Genomic DNA, 19,149 nt, shown 5'->3' with positions numbered 1-19,149 from the left:
CATAACTAGTTCATGTATTTTAATGCCACTAAAATTACATATTTTAAAAAGTTCAATTATTTAATTATTCTTAAATTCTTTTATTAATTTGAACTGTTTCATGTGAACATTATGTTATCTGTGACCGGTCGAGCTTGGCCTGCAAACAAAGGGCAGAATAAGGGGGCTGCACTGTGCAGGCCAAGTTCCACCAGTTGTGGAAGGTGGAGGAAAACCGGGAGAGTGGGGGCGGTGAAGCCAAGGTCAGCTGGTCAAATGATACAAAGAAGTCAAGTGAGGTGAAGCCTAGAGAGTGTCTGTTTGATTTAGCACAAATGTGATCAATGTCTGAAGGTCAAGTGCGGACCCATAAATAATCCAACATTAATACAGTGTGGAGAGAAAGGAAATTATTTATCTATAATTACATCATACTACTATCAATGCTATCTTATTTTTTCGGATCACTTTAAGTCTGCTTTATATGACAGTGACTTCTTTTTCATAAATTAATTTTAGCAGTCATAGGATATAAGGGTAATATGGTTTTGTTCCCTTATTCACAGCAGACTGGCTTTATTTTCCTTAGATAATTTAGAGACAGCTTTAAAATAGAAAGACATGCTTAGTTGCCACTAAATTCTGTTTAATTCTGGGATGTCGCACCTTCTTCATGGAGGTATTATAGCTGTAGTCATCCCTGCCGTGGATTTCCCACACGATGAAATTGACTGCAACATGTTCAATAAAGCCATTTTCATTGTATCTGAAAAACAGCAACCACGGAAATAACTGCATCATGCTGCTATAAATATTGCTTTATTTTTTCTGGCCCCTTCAAGCCTGTTTTATATGACAGTGACTTCTTTTTCATAAGAGTGGCTCAGCGGTTGAGCGTCGACCTGTGATCCAGGAGACCCAGGTTCGATTCCCTGTCAGGGCACGTGCCCGGGTTTCAGACACAATCCCCAGTCAGGGGCGTACAGGAGGCGGCCGATCAGTGACTCTCATCATTGCTATTTCTGTCTCTCCCTCTCCCTTCCTCTCTCTGAAATCAATGAAAGCATATCTTTTGAAAAGATGGTTACATGTCTTCCCTGTCAGTTACTGCCCATTCTTCTAAATGGAATTGTCCCCCACACTCCTTGGATGGAAATTCCACGTGGGACCTTGGTCTCAGGCAGGTTGCCTGTGTGTCTGATATATTTTCTGCGTCCCATCTCTGTGCCTGTCATAAAAAAGAACAGATCCTTGTTCACTGCCCAGATCTCTGTCTGACTTCGCAGTTACTCTATCTGCCTTCCCAGGTCAGCTACAAATTGCTACCATCCACTCCTGGTTATAAAGAACAGTGATTGTCCCATTCTCACAAATTGGGCAGAAAAATCCTAAATGTCAGAAAGTGATATCTGAGAAGCTATTTCATTTCTATCTGACTTCTTTTTTTTTTTTTTTAGAAATTGTAAAGAGAGGAGCTCAGGTGTAACTAGGGGTAGGAGTAGTGGACCCCGACTTTGTTCTTGGAGCAGGAGGAAAGTCATAGAGAACTAAACTCTAATGAGAGCTCTGGACCCTCCCCACAGGAAAATGCACCCGTGTGTGGACACACACAATTTTGAACAGTGTCAGAGATTTGGGTCAGGCTTTAGCAAAGCTCTAATTCTAGGAACCTCAGAAGGTGCAGAATGCTCGACTGCGTCTTCTATGAGCCATCAGATTTTTTGAATGACTAAGACTAGTTGCAAAGCCATATGTTTTCTTTAAATAAAAAGGATCTTACTTGAACTCTGAGCTGGACATCTTTTGACACTCACGAAAAGCAGTGAGCTACAGTGTCATCTAGTGGCAATAAGGACAAGTTGCAGGACCCCGACTTTCTGGGTTTATAAGGATCTTGGGTAATATTTTATTTCATTGAGATGATGGGACCAAAATACTTGCCTGGGTAAGCATGGCTTATTTTCATTAATGTTCATTTATGTAAGATACACTATTAATTAAACCTGCAAAATTTAGAAATGTCACTAGTTGGCAACTAATTTCCCTATAATTTGCCACATCACTACACGGTTCTGCTTTTGGGCAGATGAGGCCTCTCTGTGGATCCCTTAGACTCGTGATTTCAATCCTGAGCCTTGCTGACCCGAGAGGAAATGACCCTCCTAGGGTTAATTAATTTGTAGAGATAGCAAATAATTTGCCTTTGAGTGTACCTTTTGTGTGCAAATCAGCCAACCCAGAGCCTCATCCCTGCCTTATCCATTCCTTCCCACAGAAAACACAGTAAAGGCCCTCGCTCCAGTTTCCTCTCCCTCCCTTTCCTCCGGACTGATCCTGGTGCTTCCCGTGTGGCCCTGTATGACTCGCTGCGCCTCCTGTTTCTTGGGGTCAGTATGTATAATAAATTTCTTCCTTCATAACAGTCATTTCCCTGTCTGTGTGTCTCACCCTATCGGATTAAAGAAAATCCTGAGTGCCCCTAAAATACCCATAATACCTGCTCCTGAACTCCCTGCCTCATAGTAAAGCAGTTATGTCCCAATGTCCCCCCCACCCCCAGCATTGCTTCTGTGGCACCAGATGTTAGTTTGGGATAGATTGTCATGGACGCTGAGAAAGCAAAGGGGCAGCTGGGATGACTTGCATTGCCAGCTGGGTCATACTCCCAGGGCTTGCTTCATTCTTACTAGTGTTTGATGGTGAATCTACTGTCATGTTATCTGTAAAATTCTGCCCAACCTTGTTCCCGAGCTGTTCTCTATAAAGGTAAGGCATTTTTTTGTAATCTGGAGTCCTGGACTACAGACTCATTTCCCAGGGATCACCCGTCTACCTGTTTCTCAAAGCTTAATTAATAGGCACTCAAATTTGCCTCTGACAACAACCTAATTGAATACTTAGTTATCAAGTATGTATTGCTATAATTTGGTTGAACTGGACACTGAGCCTAATTGTTCCATAGTTAGCCTCTAAGATGTAGTTGATTATCCTAAGAGAATTGGAGGCAACAAGCTTTGTCAAATGATTCCTGGTAGCAGGGATACAAATAAGTTACCTCTAGAAAAAAAGTACTTCTACCTGTGATACAATTTAGATAATTTTACGAATTCTTTTATCTCCTTTCCTCAACTTGCTGTTAAGTCTATCCTATCAATTTTATTTTTAAATTTCAGGTACTATATTTTTACAATTTAGTATTCCAGTTTTGTTTTTTTTAATAGTTAGCATTTCTCTGCTGAGATTCCCACTGGTTTACCCATTCTTTACACTTTTCTTGAGAATTTTAAAATATATTTATACTTGCTGTATTAAAGGCCTTTTGTGCTAATGCCAGCCAGAGTCTAGTCTACAACTGTCGGTGCCTTTTATTGATTATGGGTCATTTTCCTGCTGCTTTAGGTGTCTAATAATTTTTTTAAAAACTTTTGTACTGAACATTTAAAATGATACATTGTTGAGAAACTAGGTTTTGTCATTTTCCTCTAAAGAGGTGTTTTTTTTTTTTCTTGTTCTGGAAGGAAGATAAATAACGAATGGATCTGCCCGATCCTGTTGAGACTTAAGTCTTAGGACTTGCGGGGCTTTTAAAAATGTTTGGTTTTGCCCTTAAATCCCAGGGCATAGCATTTTGTCCTTGGCTTACTTATCAGAGGTCACCCTTTCTGGTTTCAATGGAATATATCAGGTGTTTTCCAATACCCTCTAAGTTGATGGGACTGAAACTCCGGACTTTCTCTCTTAGCATCAGGTAGGTGTTGAAATCTCTGCTTCCTCTCCTCGCACAAGCACAGTTTAAGAGTTAGCCAAGAATTTGAGGAAAGAGTTTTCCATATTTCTTTTGCTCCCCTCTATGGGACTCTGTCCTTTCTAGGGTTTTAAAATCTACCTTTACAGCTCTTTTGCAGTCCCAAACTTCACTGCCTGTCTCTTAAATCCAGGAGGACTGTCCCTTTCTCTTTAAGCCCTGCCTATTAAAATCACTAATTTTTCTCATAAATGATTCCTCTTCTTTGTATTTGTTGCTGTTTCCTCCCTGGACTCCTAATACAGTTTTACTCCCTGGGCTCCTTACTTGGACTTGTTTCCCTGAAATTCATCTTCTACACTTCTACATAGAACTAGCAAGAGCACATATTTGGTCATGCTGCTCTATGGTCAGAATGGAGAGGAAGGCTTCCACGGTCTGGAAGCCGCCGAGCTCATTTCCCGGCCTCTTCTTCTGACACTTCATTTCTCACTGTATGCCCCATCAACACTGCACAGCTTGAACTAGAAATCTTCTTCCTCAAACTATCACTTTTGCTGAAAAGGCTTACCCAGCCGAATTCATTACCTTCCTCACTTCCCTCCTTCCCCTCCTGCCTTCAGCTAAATATTCATTACCCGTTAAGACTCAGCAACTCAACTCAAATGCATGTTTGTTTTCTGGCAGCATTTCCCAGAGCCCCCCTTCCTTCCATAGCTAGGTTGGATACTTTTCTTTTGAGTTTCAGTGCCAACCACCCACATTATTTCTTTCTATCATTCCACTTAGCTTATCAGCTTGTGTGTTTATCTAATTCATCAGACTCTTGGGCCCCTGAGCGCAGAAATCCTGTCTAATTTATCTTTGAATCCCCAGTGCCTAGCATGGTAATTAGTGCAGAGCAGTTGTTTAAGAATGATGAGTTGAACTGAAGAGTGCCCGTCTCTGGGAAAGAACATTAAGGTAGTTTACCCCTGGGGGATGAGGCACTATATAAAATAAACAAAGAATACTAGGCCTCAGGGAGGGAGGGAGTGCTGGGTGCCCAGGAAGAGCAGTGGCATGAGTAGATGCATAGAAGATCAAGGCTAAACAAGAAGCAGAGCAGGGACTGCGGGAGGCTGACGTAAGGGGGAGGGGACAGTGGAGTCTTACTACCGCCCTGCCGAGGAGGGGGCAAGAGGAGGCTGACAGGGGCCTTCGGACCCTCACAGGGAAAGCTCTGATGGCAAAACTAAATTGGAGCTCCTGATTCATTATTCCACACCCATTCACCCTGTGGGGTCTCAGAAGTTGTCCTCAGCCTAAGAGGGCCCTGAAAGCGGAATGCCTTGACTAAAATTTTGATGTTTTACACCCAGGAATTGCACTTCCAGTAATTTATCCTAATGGCATATCTGGACTAGTGTCTACATGTACATAAATATGCACCACAATTTTATTTATAATAGCAAAAACTTAGAAACGTGAGCCATTTATCTCATATTTTTATATTTTAAATTTTGTAATAAGCCGTGTGACTTCTATAATCATAAATCAAGAATAAAAAGTCAGAGAAGCAAGCAAATGTGTACAAAATTACTTGGAAAAGTGTTCCCCGTAGCATTTTTGTTCATATTTTTATTAGGATATATTGTTTATAAGAATTGTTAGAGATAATATTTTTGGAATCTCCCCAATCCTTCATTAGTAATATAGCTTCTTTCCTTGAATGTTTTTAGTTATTATTGGCCCATGGAAAGAAAAGTCATATGTCACCTGAGGAAGGTAGTTTCTGTCAAACTACCCTCAGTGTGATAGGGGTGCTGGTAAGAGCTTGGGGAGAGATTTAGAGAAGGTAAATCGAGGGTTAAGAGCCTGCCTGCATCCTTGAGAAGAGTCTCAGCTTTCTTATCCACTTATGTCTCAGCTGCTAAATAGTAACCTCCCTCAATTCGGGCACCATAGGTTGTCTAACTTTGGTTCACTAAGTCTGAAAACCCAGTGTCACATATATTGGGTGCTCAAAAATATTTATTAAATGCACGATTAATTAGCCTTCTTTTCATCTTTTAGTTCAAAAACTTTGAAAGTAAGTTCAAATTTTAGTGAGAATATACTTACAATTGAATCTCAGGGTGAAATGTCTCTCTGTAATGAAGTTTCAATGGGCAGCCATATTTTTTCCATTTATATTTTACTCTCTAGGAAAGGAAAAACACTTTGGTTATTTTCTATATTAGGCTGATTGATAAAACTATAGTTTTCTTACCAAGTTTTTAGGTGGTCGATGCCTCAGATTTGACCTGTAAAAAAGACATTTTTCATTACTTACCTTTCCTTTTTTTAAACTTAAACATTAAAACCATTCCCTTTTTTGGGTAGGGAGATATCACAGAAGTCAAACAGATAACCATAATTATACAATACTACCAAAATATGTGGAGATTAAACAACACACTTTTAAGTAACGCATGGGTAAAAGAAGAAATCTTAAGAGAATTTTAAAAATATTTAAAACTAAGTGAAAATGAAAACGCAACTTTTCAAAATTTGTGAGATGCAGTAAAAGCAGTACCTAGAAGTACATTTATAGCCATGAATGCATATATTATCAAAGACTGATCCTAATAAGAATACTAACAGACTAAATTATTGATACTACATTAATAAAAACTCAGTACTTATATTAAAATATTTCTTACTTTTCAATAATGTAAAAGAAATCATGTGGAAGACATTCTTGGTTATTAACTCTACGAAAATAAAAATAAAACATAATAAAGTTGTAATACCCTTTCTTATATACTTACACAAACATTTAATCACTTAACTCAGTAATTCTTAAACTTGAGAGTGTCACAGAATCATCACTTATTGAATTATCTCTAGGGTTGGTGTGTTACTCTAGCATTTCTATTTTTAAAATCAGTTTCACAAGTATTTCTGAAGTCACTAGAATTTGAAATTTACTGGTCTACTTATTTTTGATACATGTGAAAAACTGATAGAAAATCTATCAAAATGAAGACAAATTTCTGTGGATGGTTTTATTCCTCATACATTTTTAAAAACACAGATCTCTAATTTGTACTAGAGACTCAATTGTGCAGGTAAAGAACTACTTTAGGATTCACATAATTTGTAGTTAGGGTTCATGCAGACATAAGGCTATCATGGTATGTGAGATGATAGCGCTTTTAGTAAGTTAAATTATTCCTTTGACCTCTGTTTTGGCTACTTCTAGTGTAGCTCATAAGGAACCTTAATCACACCACTGTGTTTAGACAGATAATGGAAGTCTAGACCATCTCCCACCCCAAAACTAAATTAGACCCCAAGAGATGCCCTCCATCCTTGACAAATCTCCTGTCAGAAGTAACTTGGATCCCACAGGTCTCCTTTGGTAACTATGAAACCTTAGGCCCACCACCACCACAACCTGAATCCAAGTTATTAGGGTTGTTTTTAGAGTTCCAGAACAGTGGGTCATTGACTACGAGGCCGGGACCTTAGTCTTGAAATCTCTGTTTTGTAAACATGCTTGCTAGGTGATTCTGATGAGTAACCAAGCTTGATAATTGCTATCTAGACCCTCCCAGAAATATATTGATTCAAGATGCTTTGCATCTCACTGAAGCAGAAAATCTGCATTCAGTGGTACTGGGAGTTGATTTTGGTAACATGTTGCTTAGAACAACTACCCTCAAATTTTAATGCCCCTACTAATCTTATGGAAATTTTTAAAAAATAGACATTCTGACTAGCAGGGATGTAGCCTGACATTCTGCATGTCTACTAAGTTACCAGGTGATGTGTGGTCCATAGATCATACACTAATGAGCAAGGATGTAGACCATCCCAGAAATAGGATGCTATAGGCTGCGTAAACCAGTTAGCCGTTGTGTTTCTCGGAAAAGGAATTTCTGAAAATGCAAATTCCTTGCTGAATGAGATGGGAATAAAGTATTAATCCAGCCACTGATTATTACAGTTCAGTCCTCAAAAGATTGTTAGAATGACAGAGGAGCAGACCTTTGTTTTGGATGAGAGCAAATCATTTCATAAACAGACTCAGATAAGAGTCAGCATCCCCCCACTTTCACCCCCACTTCTAACCATGGGAAAGAATCACAGTACATTGCTGTCTCCATTATACATTTAACCTCAGTTAAACAGATTTCTGTATGTTGACCTGGATTTTCCCATGTAGAAGAAACAGAGCTGTGGCAAGTGGATAACACAGAATCCAGCATGCATCACTACAAACCACATTCAGGCCAATGAAAGTCACAGCCCTGGAGGGAACACTGGCTTCTAAGTTTGCTAAAAAAATTTCCCATAAAAAATGATATGGATGTAAACAATTCTCTGATGGGAATGAAATTATTACTGGGTTAAGTAGGAAGGAAAACAGAGGCAAGTGTTTCTTCCTCTCATTTCTCTGGGAATGAGCTGTAGGCTGAAGAGCTGAGGGAGTCAAAGGCAAAAGATGGAAACTGGTTTATTAAAGGGGAAGGTGGAGCAAACTGCTGGTAATAGAGATGTTAATTCTTTTTCCCTTTGAGTAATGATCAAGTGTAATATTTGACTTGGCAAAAAGTTCAAACCATTTTGCTTTGGACAAACCATCAATTCAGTTTTTTATTTCATTATGGACATGTCAGTCATTAGGCTAAAGTGATCACTAATAATTACCATTTAGTTCACCATTTGCTTTAAAACTTAAAGAGTAAGACAGGTCAACTGCAAATATACTTGCCTTTTAACTGTAATGTATTTAGTAGTATCACAGCCAACAGCGACTTGGATCACCTGAAATGAAGGAGTTTAGGTGGTGAGTTCAGTGGTTCTGATTCACATTTCTATATTTCAAGCCATTACATTTCAGATTAGAAATAATAATATTTATTTATTTATTTAAAAATAAAATCTTTATTGATTTCAGAGAGAGGAAGGGAGAGGGAGAAAGAGAGAGATAGAAATATCAATGATGAGAGAGTCACTGATTGAGCCCACAGCCCAGGTATGTGCCCTGACTGGGAATCGAACCCCGATCGCCTGGATCCTAGGTGGACGCTCAACTGCTGAGCCACGCCAGGCCAGGCACAATACATTTTTTTGAATAAAAAAATGGTTAAAGTTTTGAATAAATAAATGCAGGATAAATATGGACTCGGTGGCAGTCTTCCCTGACAAACTATATCCAACTTTAATTTCAGTTTTCCTTTACACAGCTTTATTTACTTCAAAAATGAGTAACTTCAGTCCTGGTCAGTTTGGCTCAGTGGTTAGAGGTTGGCCTGGGGACTGAAGGGTCCCAGGTTCTATTCCGGCCAAGGGCGCCTGCCTCAGTTGGAGGCTTGATCCCCAGCCCTGGTCAGGGCACGGGCAGGGGGCAAGCAATCGATGTTTCTCTCTCTCTCTGCCCCTCCACTCTCTCTGAAAAGCAACGGAAAATATCCTCAGGTGAGGATTAAAAAAAACACAAGAATAACCTTTCCGTATATGTTTATATATCTCACTCTAGATGGTAAACTCACAGAAGACAGAAATCAGATATTTTGTTTTCAAAGTAAACTAACGCTATCTCAGCAGTGAGCAACATTACAAAATGTTGCTCAGTGTTAGGGGGGTGGTATTATATGGAGGTCATATGGATTATTTAGTTTACCGCCTACACATTATTTTTTAAAATCTGTATTTCCATTACAGTTGACGTAAAATACTATATTAACTTCATGGGTACAACATAGCCATTAAACATTTATACGCCTTACGGAGTGATCCCTCAGCAAGTCTAGTGCCCATCTGGCACCATGCACAGTGATTACAATATTACTGACCACATCCCCTAGGCTGTGCTTTACATCCCCGTGACTGTAACTAGAACTCTGTACCCATGCCTTATTGAAGTAAGCGCTTTTTAGCCGTCTACCCGTGTCACTGACCTTGGGGGCGATCTCACACGTTTTCGAGTACTCGCTCGGCCTGACCTGGATGAGCACAGTCGCCGTGTTCTGTTGCCTGGGAGAAAGCGCACACAGGTGAGTGTGGACTCTCAGGGAGGCAGACGCGATTCTGCCCTCCTGCAGGGCAGACAGACCAGGGTCCCGTGCCCCTGATGCGACTGACCCCCCATGAGCAATGCTGGGGACAGAGACGGGGTGGTGGCGACTGCGCCCTGCTTCTGCTGAGTGCGCTGTGGTCAGACCCCAAAGTCATCCCCACCCCGCGGGATCCCGTATTTGGCAGCACAGGGCGGACACGGTGGGAAAGAGAAAGGAGCATCTCTCAGCATTTCCACCCTCAGTCCCCTGGAGGGTGGAGGCCTGCTGCTGGCATCCGGTCCTGCCTCCTGACTGTGACGAGGCCGCAGCCACCGTGGGGGTTCCTTCCCTAGCCTCCACAGATTTCCCCTCCTGTCGGTAACAGTGAGGTGGAAGTTATGAAGTTCGTTTTCTGAACCACATTCCGCTGCATAATATGATCTCACTGGAATGGGAAGGGAGGGCAGACAACACAGTGCCTTTCTAGCTTACGAAGTGCTCATAAGTCATTTTGTGCTCGGGCTCAAAACCATGGGAGAAATTTAGAAAGCTTTACCACACTTCCTTCCCTGCTAAGGTTCGCTTTTGGAAAAAACTGGGGGAAAACAAGTACAAACAAACTAACCACAAACAAATGTCCTTTTCCTTCCAATATTTATTACATTTTAGTGTTTATTTAGTTATATATTAGGTATAAAATGTAATAAATAAATGAGGATACAGATAGCTCATTTTTCATATTTTTAAATCACTGTACCATACTTCATTAATTCTTAGATACATATTTTTTTCTCATTTAAAACCTTTGAAATCAAGAAGCATCTTCCTAGAAAAACAATGCTTTTTCCCCCAGAAAATATATTGAATCAGGACAATGATAACCATATAAATGACTTAGGACACAATTCTAGGTTGGTTGTCTTCCTCCAGAAATCAAATGCTTAGGTGCCACTTTGTTCCAAGAGTCAAAGATGGTGTTTTATCTGAGTCTACTCATAGTTGAAGACTTTTGGGGATATTAGAGTTCTAGTTTATGTTTAAGGATAGTATGTAAAGACTTTGGGATGGGAATCAATGATAAAACATGCTAAAAAATTATCAAGTCAAGAAATAGCTCCCTTTCTTCGCATCTTCAGTTGGACCAGTGAGCACTTTCAGATAGGCCATGTTTCTCTTTAATCACAAGGAATATTCTACATTTTAAAACACAATACTGATTTCACATCTATCCAGACACTTCAAGGGGTTTCAAAGCTGGACATTTAAAAGGATGCGGGGCCATTTACACTAAAGGACAGCCACAAACCAATGACCTGAATAGCATATTTAACATGAGTAGGTTCTTCTGAAAGTCATACTTACTGCAACTTGAAGTAATCTTCTACTGCCTCGTAATCTACTTTCTGAAAAAATGTTGTGATCTGAAAAAGAAAAAGTTTATGTAAAGCAAAAAAATTGGGAATGGGGAAAATGGATACTTTCAAGACAGGTTTAAGTCTCTTTAGATAAGAAAAACAATACATTTAGTGTGTTGCTTTTCTTCCAATTTTCTATCTCAGAAGCTCCAATTATGTACATATTAGATTTACTTTGCTACATTTCCCTTTTAATTTTATATTATCATAGTCCTTTTATTTCTACTGTTTCTCTCTCCCTTCTCATTTGACTTGTCATTACAATATTCTTATTTTTCATTTATATCCTGAGCATAGAGGATTTTTCACTTCCTTCTGTTTTCTAATAACCTTGTCTCTGGACCTTTTAATTACTTTTTTGAGGGTTTTAAATGATTACAGATGTCATATGGTCTGTAATTTTTGAGACTATGAGGAAGTATTTGCCTGAACCTTTCTGCTGTAGTTTTTGAGTAATTAAAAAAAATGTCCATTTGCCTTTTGCATATGTTCTTGCTATTTTATTCCATCTGGGCATGTTTCATCTTAATTTTCAGTATTTCACAAGTTTGCTATATTCTCAGGGTACAGTCATTTACAGAACATATATGATGTTAGAGGCAGGAAATTATAAGCCCCACATTTTTAAAGCATGGTACCTATGTCCCTAGATCCTTAAATTTTTAAATGTAGTTTTTTGTTTTATATATAAAATATATTAATATTAGTTACTTTCCTTGAACATGGAACTAGATTTATTTTTATTTATTTATTTATTTGAATATATCTTTATTGATTTCAGAGAGAGGGGGAAACAGAGAGAGAGAAACATCAATGATGAGTCATTGATTGGCTGCCTCCTGCATGCCCCTGACTGGGGATTGAACCCACAACCCAGGCATGTGCCCTGACTGGGAATCGAAGTGTGATCTCCTGGACCATAGGTCGATGCTCAACTGCTGAGCAACACTGGCTGGGCTAGATTTATTTTTAATGTAATGACCTTTACAACCTTCAGCTTTATCACAAAAGATTGTATATTTTGTGTTACACCACTTAGCATCCAGCTTATGTGTAAATAAACCTTGTCGCAGGAAAAAGATTTTTCCTAAGATTTTTCAGAGGCATAAAGTCTCTGTTCTTATCACAACATATTAGCCAGAACCAAACTGCTCTCTCTCTAAAGACACACACACACACACACGTACTTTTATATATCTCAAGATAAATATGTATGAAGAAATACTAAGTTAACTCAAAATGAGATTAGTTACTTGAATGGAACGCCTGAAACCATTAAAAACTCCTAAAAGAAAATACAGGTGTAAGCTCCTTGACACTGGTCTTGACAACGATGATTTTGGATTTAACACCTAGAGCAAAGGCGACAGAAGCAAAAACAAACCCTTTCTCAGAGTGTAGATTCCGAGGCAGTCGATGATCACTTCAGGCGGCAGCAAGTATGGCTTTTAGAAGAATCTACTCATGCTAAATATGCTATTCAGATCATTGATTTGTGGCTTTCCTTTTATTTAAATGGCCTCATATCCTTTTAAATATCCAGATTTGAAATCCCTTGAAGTGTCTGAATAGATGTGAAATCAGTATTGTGTATAACAATGTAGAACATTCCTTGTGATGAAAGGGAAACATGTCCTACCTGAAGGTGATTTACACCAATTGTGATAGAATGTTTGCAAAGATGGCTGCAATCAATAATTCCTCTCACTCGTGTATGCATGTCCCTTTACAGCATATTTTGCTGCTCTTCTATTAAGAGGTGGAGTTTATGCCCGGCCAGCCTGACCCAGAGGTTGAGCATTGACCTACGATCCAGGAGATCTCGGTTTGATTTCCAGCTTTGGGCTCAATCCCCAGCAGGGGGCGTGCAAGAGGCAGTGGATCAATGACTTATCACTGATGTTTCTCTCCCTCTCCCTTCCTCTCTCTGAAATCAATAAAAATATATTAAAATTTTTTTTTAAATAAAAAGTTCTTTAATTTAAAAAAAAACAGGCAGAGTCTATTTCCCCATCCTCTTAACCAAGGCTGGCCTTATGAATTGCTTTGATGGAAAGAGTGAGGTCAAACCTAGGTGCCAAGAGGCCTTGTAGCTTCTGCTCTCACCACCTGGGAACACTGCCCTGAGACTGCCTTGCAGAGAAGCCAGATCTAGTGTGGGGGATGGGGACCGCATGGAGCAGAGACAAGCACTCCAGCCGAAGCCCCTTGTCCTAACAAGCCAGTGCTTATGTCAACCACTTGGCCTGCGAATAAGGCATCTTAGACCATCCCATTCCAGATGAGCCGCCAGATGACCACAGCTTTATGAATGAACCCAGATGGAACCAGCTGAAATGCCCACAACCCAAATTGTTGACTCATAGCATTGGTTGTTGTTTGACGTCATTAGGTTTTGGGGTAGTGTTATACTACGATAGACAGTAGATAGAACTCTACGAAAAAACTAGGCAATAAAAAGAAATGAAGAGAGGAAAACAACACAACAGACAATCAGACACTTCTTCAGGAAGGTATTTTAAGTTGCAAAGGGACCTTAGATACTGAAAGTGAAAACTGTGGCTCAGGAATTAATGGCTTATCATGTTATTTATTAAAATCATGGATGTTTCTCAACACCTCCCAAGCTGAACCTCGAAGGGAGATCTGTTCGAAAAACACTAACATCATACTCTTACATTTATTAAAATCAAATGAAGATGTTTTAAAACAATAACTTACCACGGTTTTTGTGCAGTATCCTAACGCAATTTCATACTCAATCAGATGTGTCTTTTCTAATACTTTTGGGCCGTAGGATTCCACAAGAATCAGCAGACCAGTATTTTCTGGGTAGACTATTTTAGCCCAGAAAGACAGGTTCTGTCTCTTGTCCAAAATGTAAAAAGCACTAAAAATATTATTATGAAATGCCACGAAGGGGCATTTTTCTTTTTCTTTTTCTTTTAAAGCTATACTTTCCGTTTCCAGTCTTAAGGGATAATCCTGTAGATATATTGTGCCATTATCAAGAACATATACAAGAGATGCGTGACCAGAATGATTAAGTATCATTAATGATCTTGATGTACTATTTGTCCACATATGTAGCTTTACTGCATCTCTAACAGTAATCTTAAAATGAAACATGGCGTTATTTTCCATTTTTACCACAATATTTCCAAAGTAATCTGGAAAAGAGAGAGAAAAGTTTGAGTTACTTTAAGTAACCAAAAATCCATGCTATTTTATTTAAATGGACTTTTAACCAAAATAATTTAAAAAAATATATTTTTATTGATTTCAGAGAGAGGAAGGGAGAGGGAGAGATAGAAACGTCAATGATGAGAGAGTCATTGATTGGCTGCCTCCTGCATGCCCCCCCCCCCCACTGGGGATCAAGCCTGCAACCCAGGCTTGTGCCCTAACCAGGAATCGAACTGTGACCTCCTGGTTCATGGGATGATACTCAACCACTGAGCCACGATGGCTGGGCCAAAATAATTTCTTTTCTAATGACTGAGTGTTTATGTACTTCGTGAAAATTAGAGTGTGCAGGCACAAACCTGCCGCTTTACATGATGCTGGATAGCTTCTCTCCCACTTCACGGTAGAGCAGTTTTTCGCTGGACACCCTTCTCTTTGCATTCACTATATCACTTATATATCACATAACTTACAGAGGAGAAAAAGAGCTGGAATTAGTGTATTAAATAATAATGAGAATGAATAGGACAGGAATGGCATTATTAGGAAGCATTGTGTTATGGACCAAATTACTTCCCCAGCCGCCCATGCATATGTTGAAGCCCTAACTCCCATTGTAACTGTATTTGTGAGTCTTTAAGGAGGTAATTTAGGTTAAATGAGGTCATAAGAGTGGGGCCCTAATCCAATTAGACTGGTGTCCTCATAAGAGGAGGAAAAGGCGCCGGATCTCTCTCTCTGCCCCTTTACCCTTCTCTCTTTGCATGCACACATGAGAACACAGGGAGGAGGAGGCTGCCGTCTCCAAGTCAGGGAGACAGTTCTCATCAGAACCCAACGTTGACGACACCTTGATCTGGGACTTCGAGCCTCCAGAACCATGAGAGAATAAATTTCTATTGTGTAAGCCACCTAGCCTGTGGTATTTTGTTATGACAGTCCTAGCAGAAGAATACAATTGGCATGAAGAGATAGAGGTGGGGTTGGCTGGCAACTCTTCAGGTTTACTCTGTAAATAATAATATATTTTCTTCCCATAATAGAGTATTATGCTTAAGTCATAGAGGTTCGTAGACAGTAAGCCTCTTTGGTTCTATAGCCATATCTGTACAGTGGACAGTTAGTTGACTTCATAGCTTTCTTTTCAGATACAGCATTCTCTGTGGACCACTTCTATGGGTATACTTTCTTTGATTTTCATAAAACAACACTAAAAGAGGACTGGCTGAGAGGAGGAAGGTGAATTCGGAGCTAGGAAGGTTCAGAGTGTACTGTACTTCTGCATCTTACATTTTTAATTTTCTCTTAATCCTCACCAGATATTTTATCCATTGCTTTTGAGAGAGAGTGGAAGGGAGAAGAGAGAGAAAGAGAGAAACATCAATGTGAAGAGACACATTGATTGGTTGCCTCCTGCACCCCCCACCGGGGCGGGGATCGAGCCCGCAACCAGAATCAAACCTGCGACCCTGCGGTCCGCAGGCCAACACGCCAGCCACTGAGCCAGACAGGCTAGGGCACACCATACATTTGGAATCTGAATAAATAAGTGATCTTTTCACAAATTACCATAAGCTATAACCTAATCAAATGCCTAAATCAGAAATGCCAATTTTTAAAGGATCAGAATATTTTAATATCTGTGTCAACACACATTTCCTTATAAAGTTAAGCTCCCATCTAGTTACAATGTTGTCAGTAGGAATTCAACAATATAATTATGTTCCTGAAATCGTTTTGCTAACAGGTGAGGTTAACATGAAGCCTGGAATGTTTTTCAGAGTGTTTTAGTGAAACTGCGAGGACAAAATGCCCTTAATGCTGAGGCCACAACACAGGAATCAAACGCCAGCATTTTCATGGTTCTGCCCCTGAAGTGACTGGAGCAATACCGTGACTGGGTCATTTTCCCCGTGTGACTCAGGTTTCTTTACGCATTTGTTTCGTTTGCTTTTGGCAGTAAATCCATCCAGGCTTACCAAATTCTTGGCCTGTTGTGCTTTGTGTGTGTTTCTAGAAACTTCACAAGGTGGAAGGGGTGAGAGATATGGGTGATGACATATAAAATATATCTCTGTTGAATGATAAAAGAAATTGCAGGATACACAGTATAATGATATTTAAAATAAAAAAAATCTCTCAAGCAGTAGTGTGGTGTTTGCCAGAGGGGAGGGTGTGGGGGCTGAAGGGGGTCCTAATATATGGTGATGGGAGAATTTCTGACTTTGGGTGGTGGGCACACAGTGTAATATACAGATCTTGTAACCCACACCTGGAATCTATTTGTTCATATTAACCAATGTCACCACAATAAATTTAAAAAAATACAAAATCTCACAAAAATGCATTGTTTTTGGATTTTATATCATAGTCATGGGGATGTGAAATACAGCATAAGAAATGCAGTCAATAATATTGTAATAGCTATGTAAGCACCAGACGGGTACTGGGCTTCTGATCACTTTGCCTATCACCATGTTGTATAACTCAAACTAATATAATACAGTATGTCAAGTATAATTGAAAAAAGTTATGTGTACACTATACTGTAGTTTGTTAGGTATACTATAGCATTATGTCTAAAAAATGTACATATTTTAATTCAAAAATACTTTATTGCTAAAAAATGCTAACCACCATCTGAACCTTCAGCAAGTTGTGGCTTTTTGCTGGTGGAGGGTCTTACCTTCAATTAAAAAAAAAAAAAAAAGCAGTATCTCTGAAGCTTATAAAGAGAAGCACAATAAAATGAGGCCTGCCTGTACTATCAATTGAAGGTTTACCACCTGCAAAGTTTTATTCCAAGCATTTTGTATACAACCCCTTATTTAGTTATAATGGCAGTCTTCTATTCTAGCTTAGAAAACTGAGGCTTGGAAAATTTCAATGACTGGTTCATGGACTTAAATACAGGTTTATTTAACTTTACAATATCTGTAATAGGTTGAACTGTGCTCCCCCTATAAAGGATGTGTTGAAGTTCTAACTCTCAGTACTACAGATTGCGCCCTTTTTTGGAAATAGGGTCATTACAAATGTGATTGGTGAAGATAAGGTCATCCTGGAGTAGGATGGGCCCTGTTTTCCTTACAAGATGGCATGTGAAGACACAGGGAGAATGCTGTGTGATCACGGAGGCAGGGACTGGAGTGATGTGGCTGCAAGCCAAGGAATGGCAAGGTTTGCCAGAAGCCACCAGAAGCTAGGAAGAGGAAGGAAAGATTCCTCTTCAGGTTTCAGAGGGAGAGTGGCATTGCCAACACCTCGAAAGCAGACTTCTAGCCTCCAGAGCTGTGAGACAGTACATTTCCGTTGTAGTAAACCACCCAGTTTGTGTCACAGCAGTTCTAGGAAACCAATACAACAGCACATCACTTCCTGCTTAGTTAGTATCTGCTGACTGACCAAAATGAACCTCTGAAAAAAAGAACCTGAGTTGCTATTTGGCTATGTAAGATCATAGTTAGTTAGTAGAATTTGATATCCATTTTTAGGTGGTAAAAAGTGCACTTTTACCTATCAAAAGCACCATATATTACCGCATTTAAAACTGCTTCATAAGAAAGACGTCTTGTTATGAAATCTAGAATACTTTTTTTGCAAAATGAGAATGTCTCACCTAAATAAACATCATGGATAACACTGTCGTGTGACAATCTTGATAGATTCCCAGATTCTGTAGTTGTTTTTATAACTCCAGTGGTAGTGAAATTGTGATAGTAATAGTAGATCCTGTATTTGTCCCATAGTATTAGTTCTGGAAGTGCTGAATATAGAAAACGTGGAACTATGAAACTGTCAATCATGGCATCTAATGCAAAGTCTTGCTGCACCCACTCATGTGTATCTTCATTATATATCGCTAGGTAAAATTTTTTAAGGACATTACAGGTAAAGCAGTAACTTAATAACAAGGCAAGTTCCATAGGATGTGCTGTATAGTCAGCATTGTGTATAGTCAGACTAATAGCTGTGGATAGATTTAAAGTCTGTCTCAGTTCTCTAGTATTTGTTATTTTGACAAATTTAAGAGAAGTGTATCCAAGATAAAATTCTGTTCTTGTCCAGACTGCCAAGTTGCTTCTTTTATTACCCTGTGACAAAATTGAAAATAATTAGAAAATCTTCAGTTTTAGGGATAGTCCTAACAATTCCTGTCTTCTAACTTGCTACATTTAAAAGTAAAACATAGTAACTAGTAAGGTTTAGATTTTACTATATTTCTGAGAAATACTTCAGACATAGAAATACATGACATAGAAATATGTCATATTACATATGACCATAAAAAGAAATTATTCCAGTAATTTTATTTTATATATTGTTTTATCAATAGAAAATATTAATCTCAATTTTCTTTAATTCCTCAAAGAGTATCAATCCTCTCTTTTCTTATGTATTTATTTACTCTGGCCAGGACCTTGCTTATTACTAAGGTCAGTCAATAAGGACATTAAATTATTTTTGGAATTCTAGTTTTTTTGGGTATCAGATAAAGGGAAGAAAGAACTTAAAACTTCAAACAAATCAATACTACCCTTTTATGGACAGAGTCTGTTAGAGAAAAAGGCCATTCAGAGACAATATCTAAAATTCAGTGGGCCTTATTTCATTTAGAGAGCCAAGGCACCCCCTTCTCTGGCTGTTTCTAATTCTTAGAGATTTTTATTTAAAATGTAACTTCTAAGTCCATGACCACCAAAAGGAGTCTTTTGGGCACATCTTGTCTCTTAGTCTATACTCAAATAGGATGTAGACAGATACCAAACTGGTAACCAAAGAAAGAGAGTATTTG

The 19,149-nt window shown here is 39.0% G+C and overlaps 1 protein-coding gene across 3 annotated transcripts in view; it reads right to left on the bottom strand.

The window, feature by feature from the left end:
- The window catches only part of CATSPERE (catsper channel auxiliary subunit epsilon), a 40,699-nt gene that overhangs the window by 6,089 nt on the left and 15,461 nt on the right, over nt 1-19,149 (bottom strand). For 2 of the 3 annotated variants that reach the window (XM_087828913.1, XM_087828914.1), the window contains 9 exons: nt 17,974-18,448; nt 13,890-14,338; nt 11,116-11,174; nt 9,655-9,730; nt 8,466-8,518; nt 6,409-6,459; nt 5,976-6,009; nt 5,828-5,907; nt 646-745 (listed from right to left, as the gene is read on the bottom strand). In XM_087828913.1, the coding sequence (XP_087685039.1) occupies nt 646-745; nt 5,828-5,907; nt 5,976-6,009; nt 6,409-6,459; nt 8,466-8,518; nt 9,655-9,730; nt 11,116-11,174; nt 13,890-14,338; nt 17,974-18,448 (1,377 nt within the window). The remainder of the gene's footprint in view (nt 1-645; nt 746-5,827; nt 5,908-5,975; nt 6,010-6,408; nt 6,460-8,465; nt 8,519-9,654; nt 9,731-11,115; nt 11,175-13,889; nt 14,339-17,973; nt 18,449-19,149) is intronic. The other variant, XM_087828915.1, reaches the window with a different exon arrangement.

Source organism: Miniopterus natalensis, chromosome 21, assembly GCF_054644295.1.
Source record: "Miniopterus natalensis isolate mMinNat1 chromosome 21, mMinNat1.hap1, whole genome shotgun sequence".
NCBI classification, from domain to species: domain Eukaryota; kingdom Metazoa; phylum Chordata; class Mammalia; order Chiroptera; family Miniopteridae; genus Miniopterus; species Miniopterus natalensis.
Note: the sequence above shows the minus strand (reverse complement) of the source record. Positions and strands in the feature narration are given on the sequence as shown.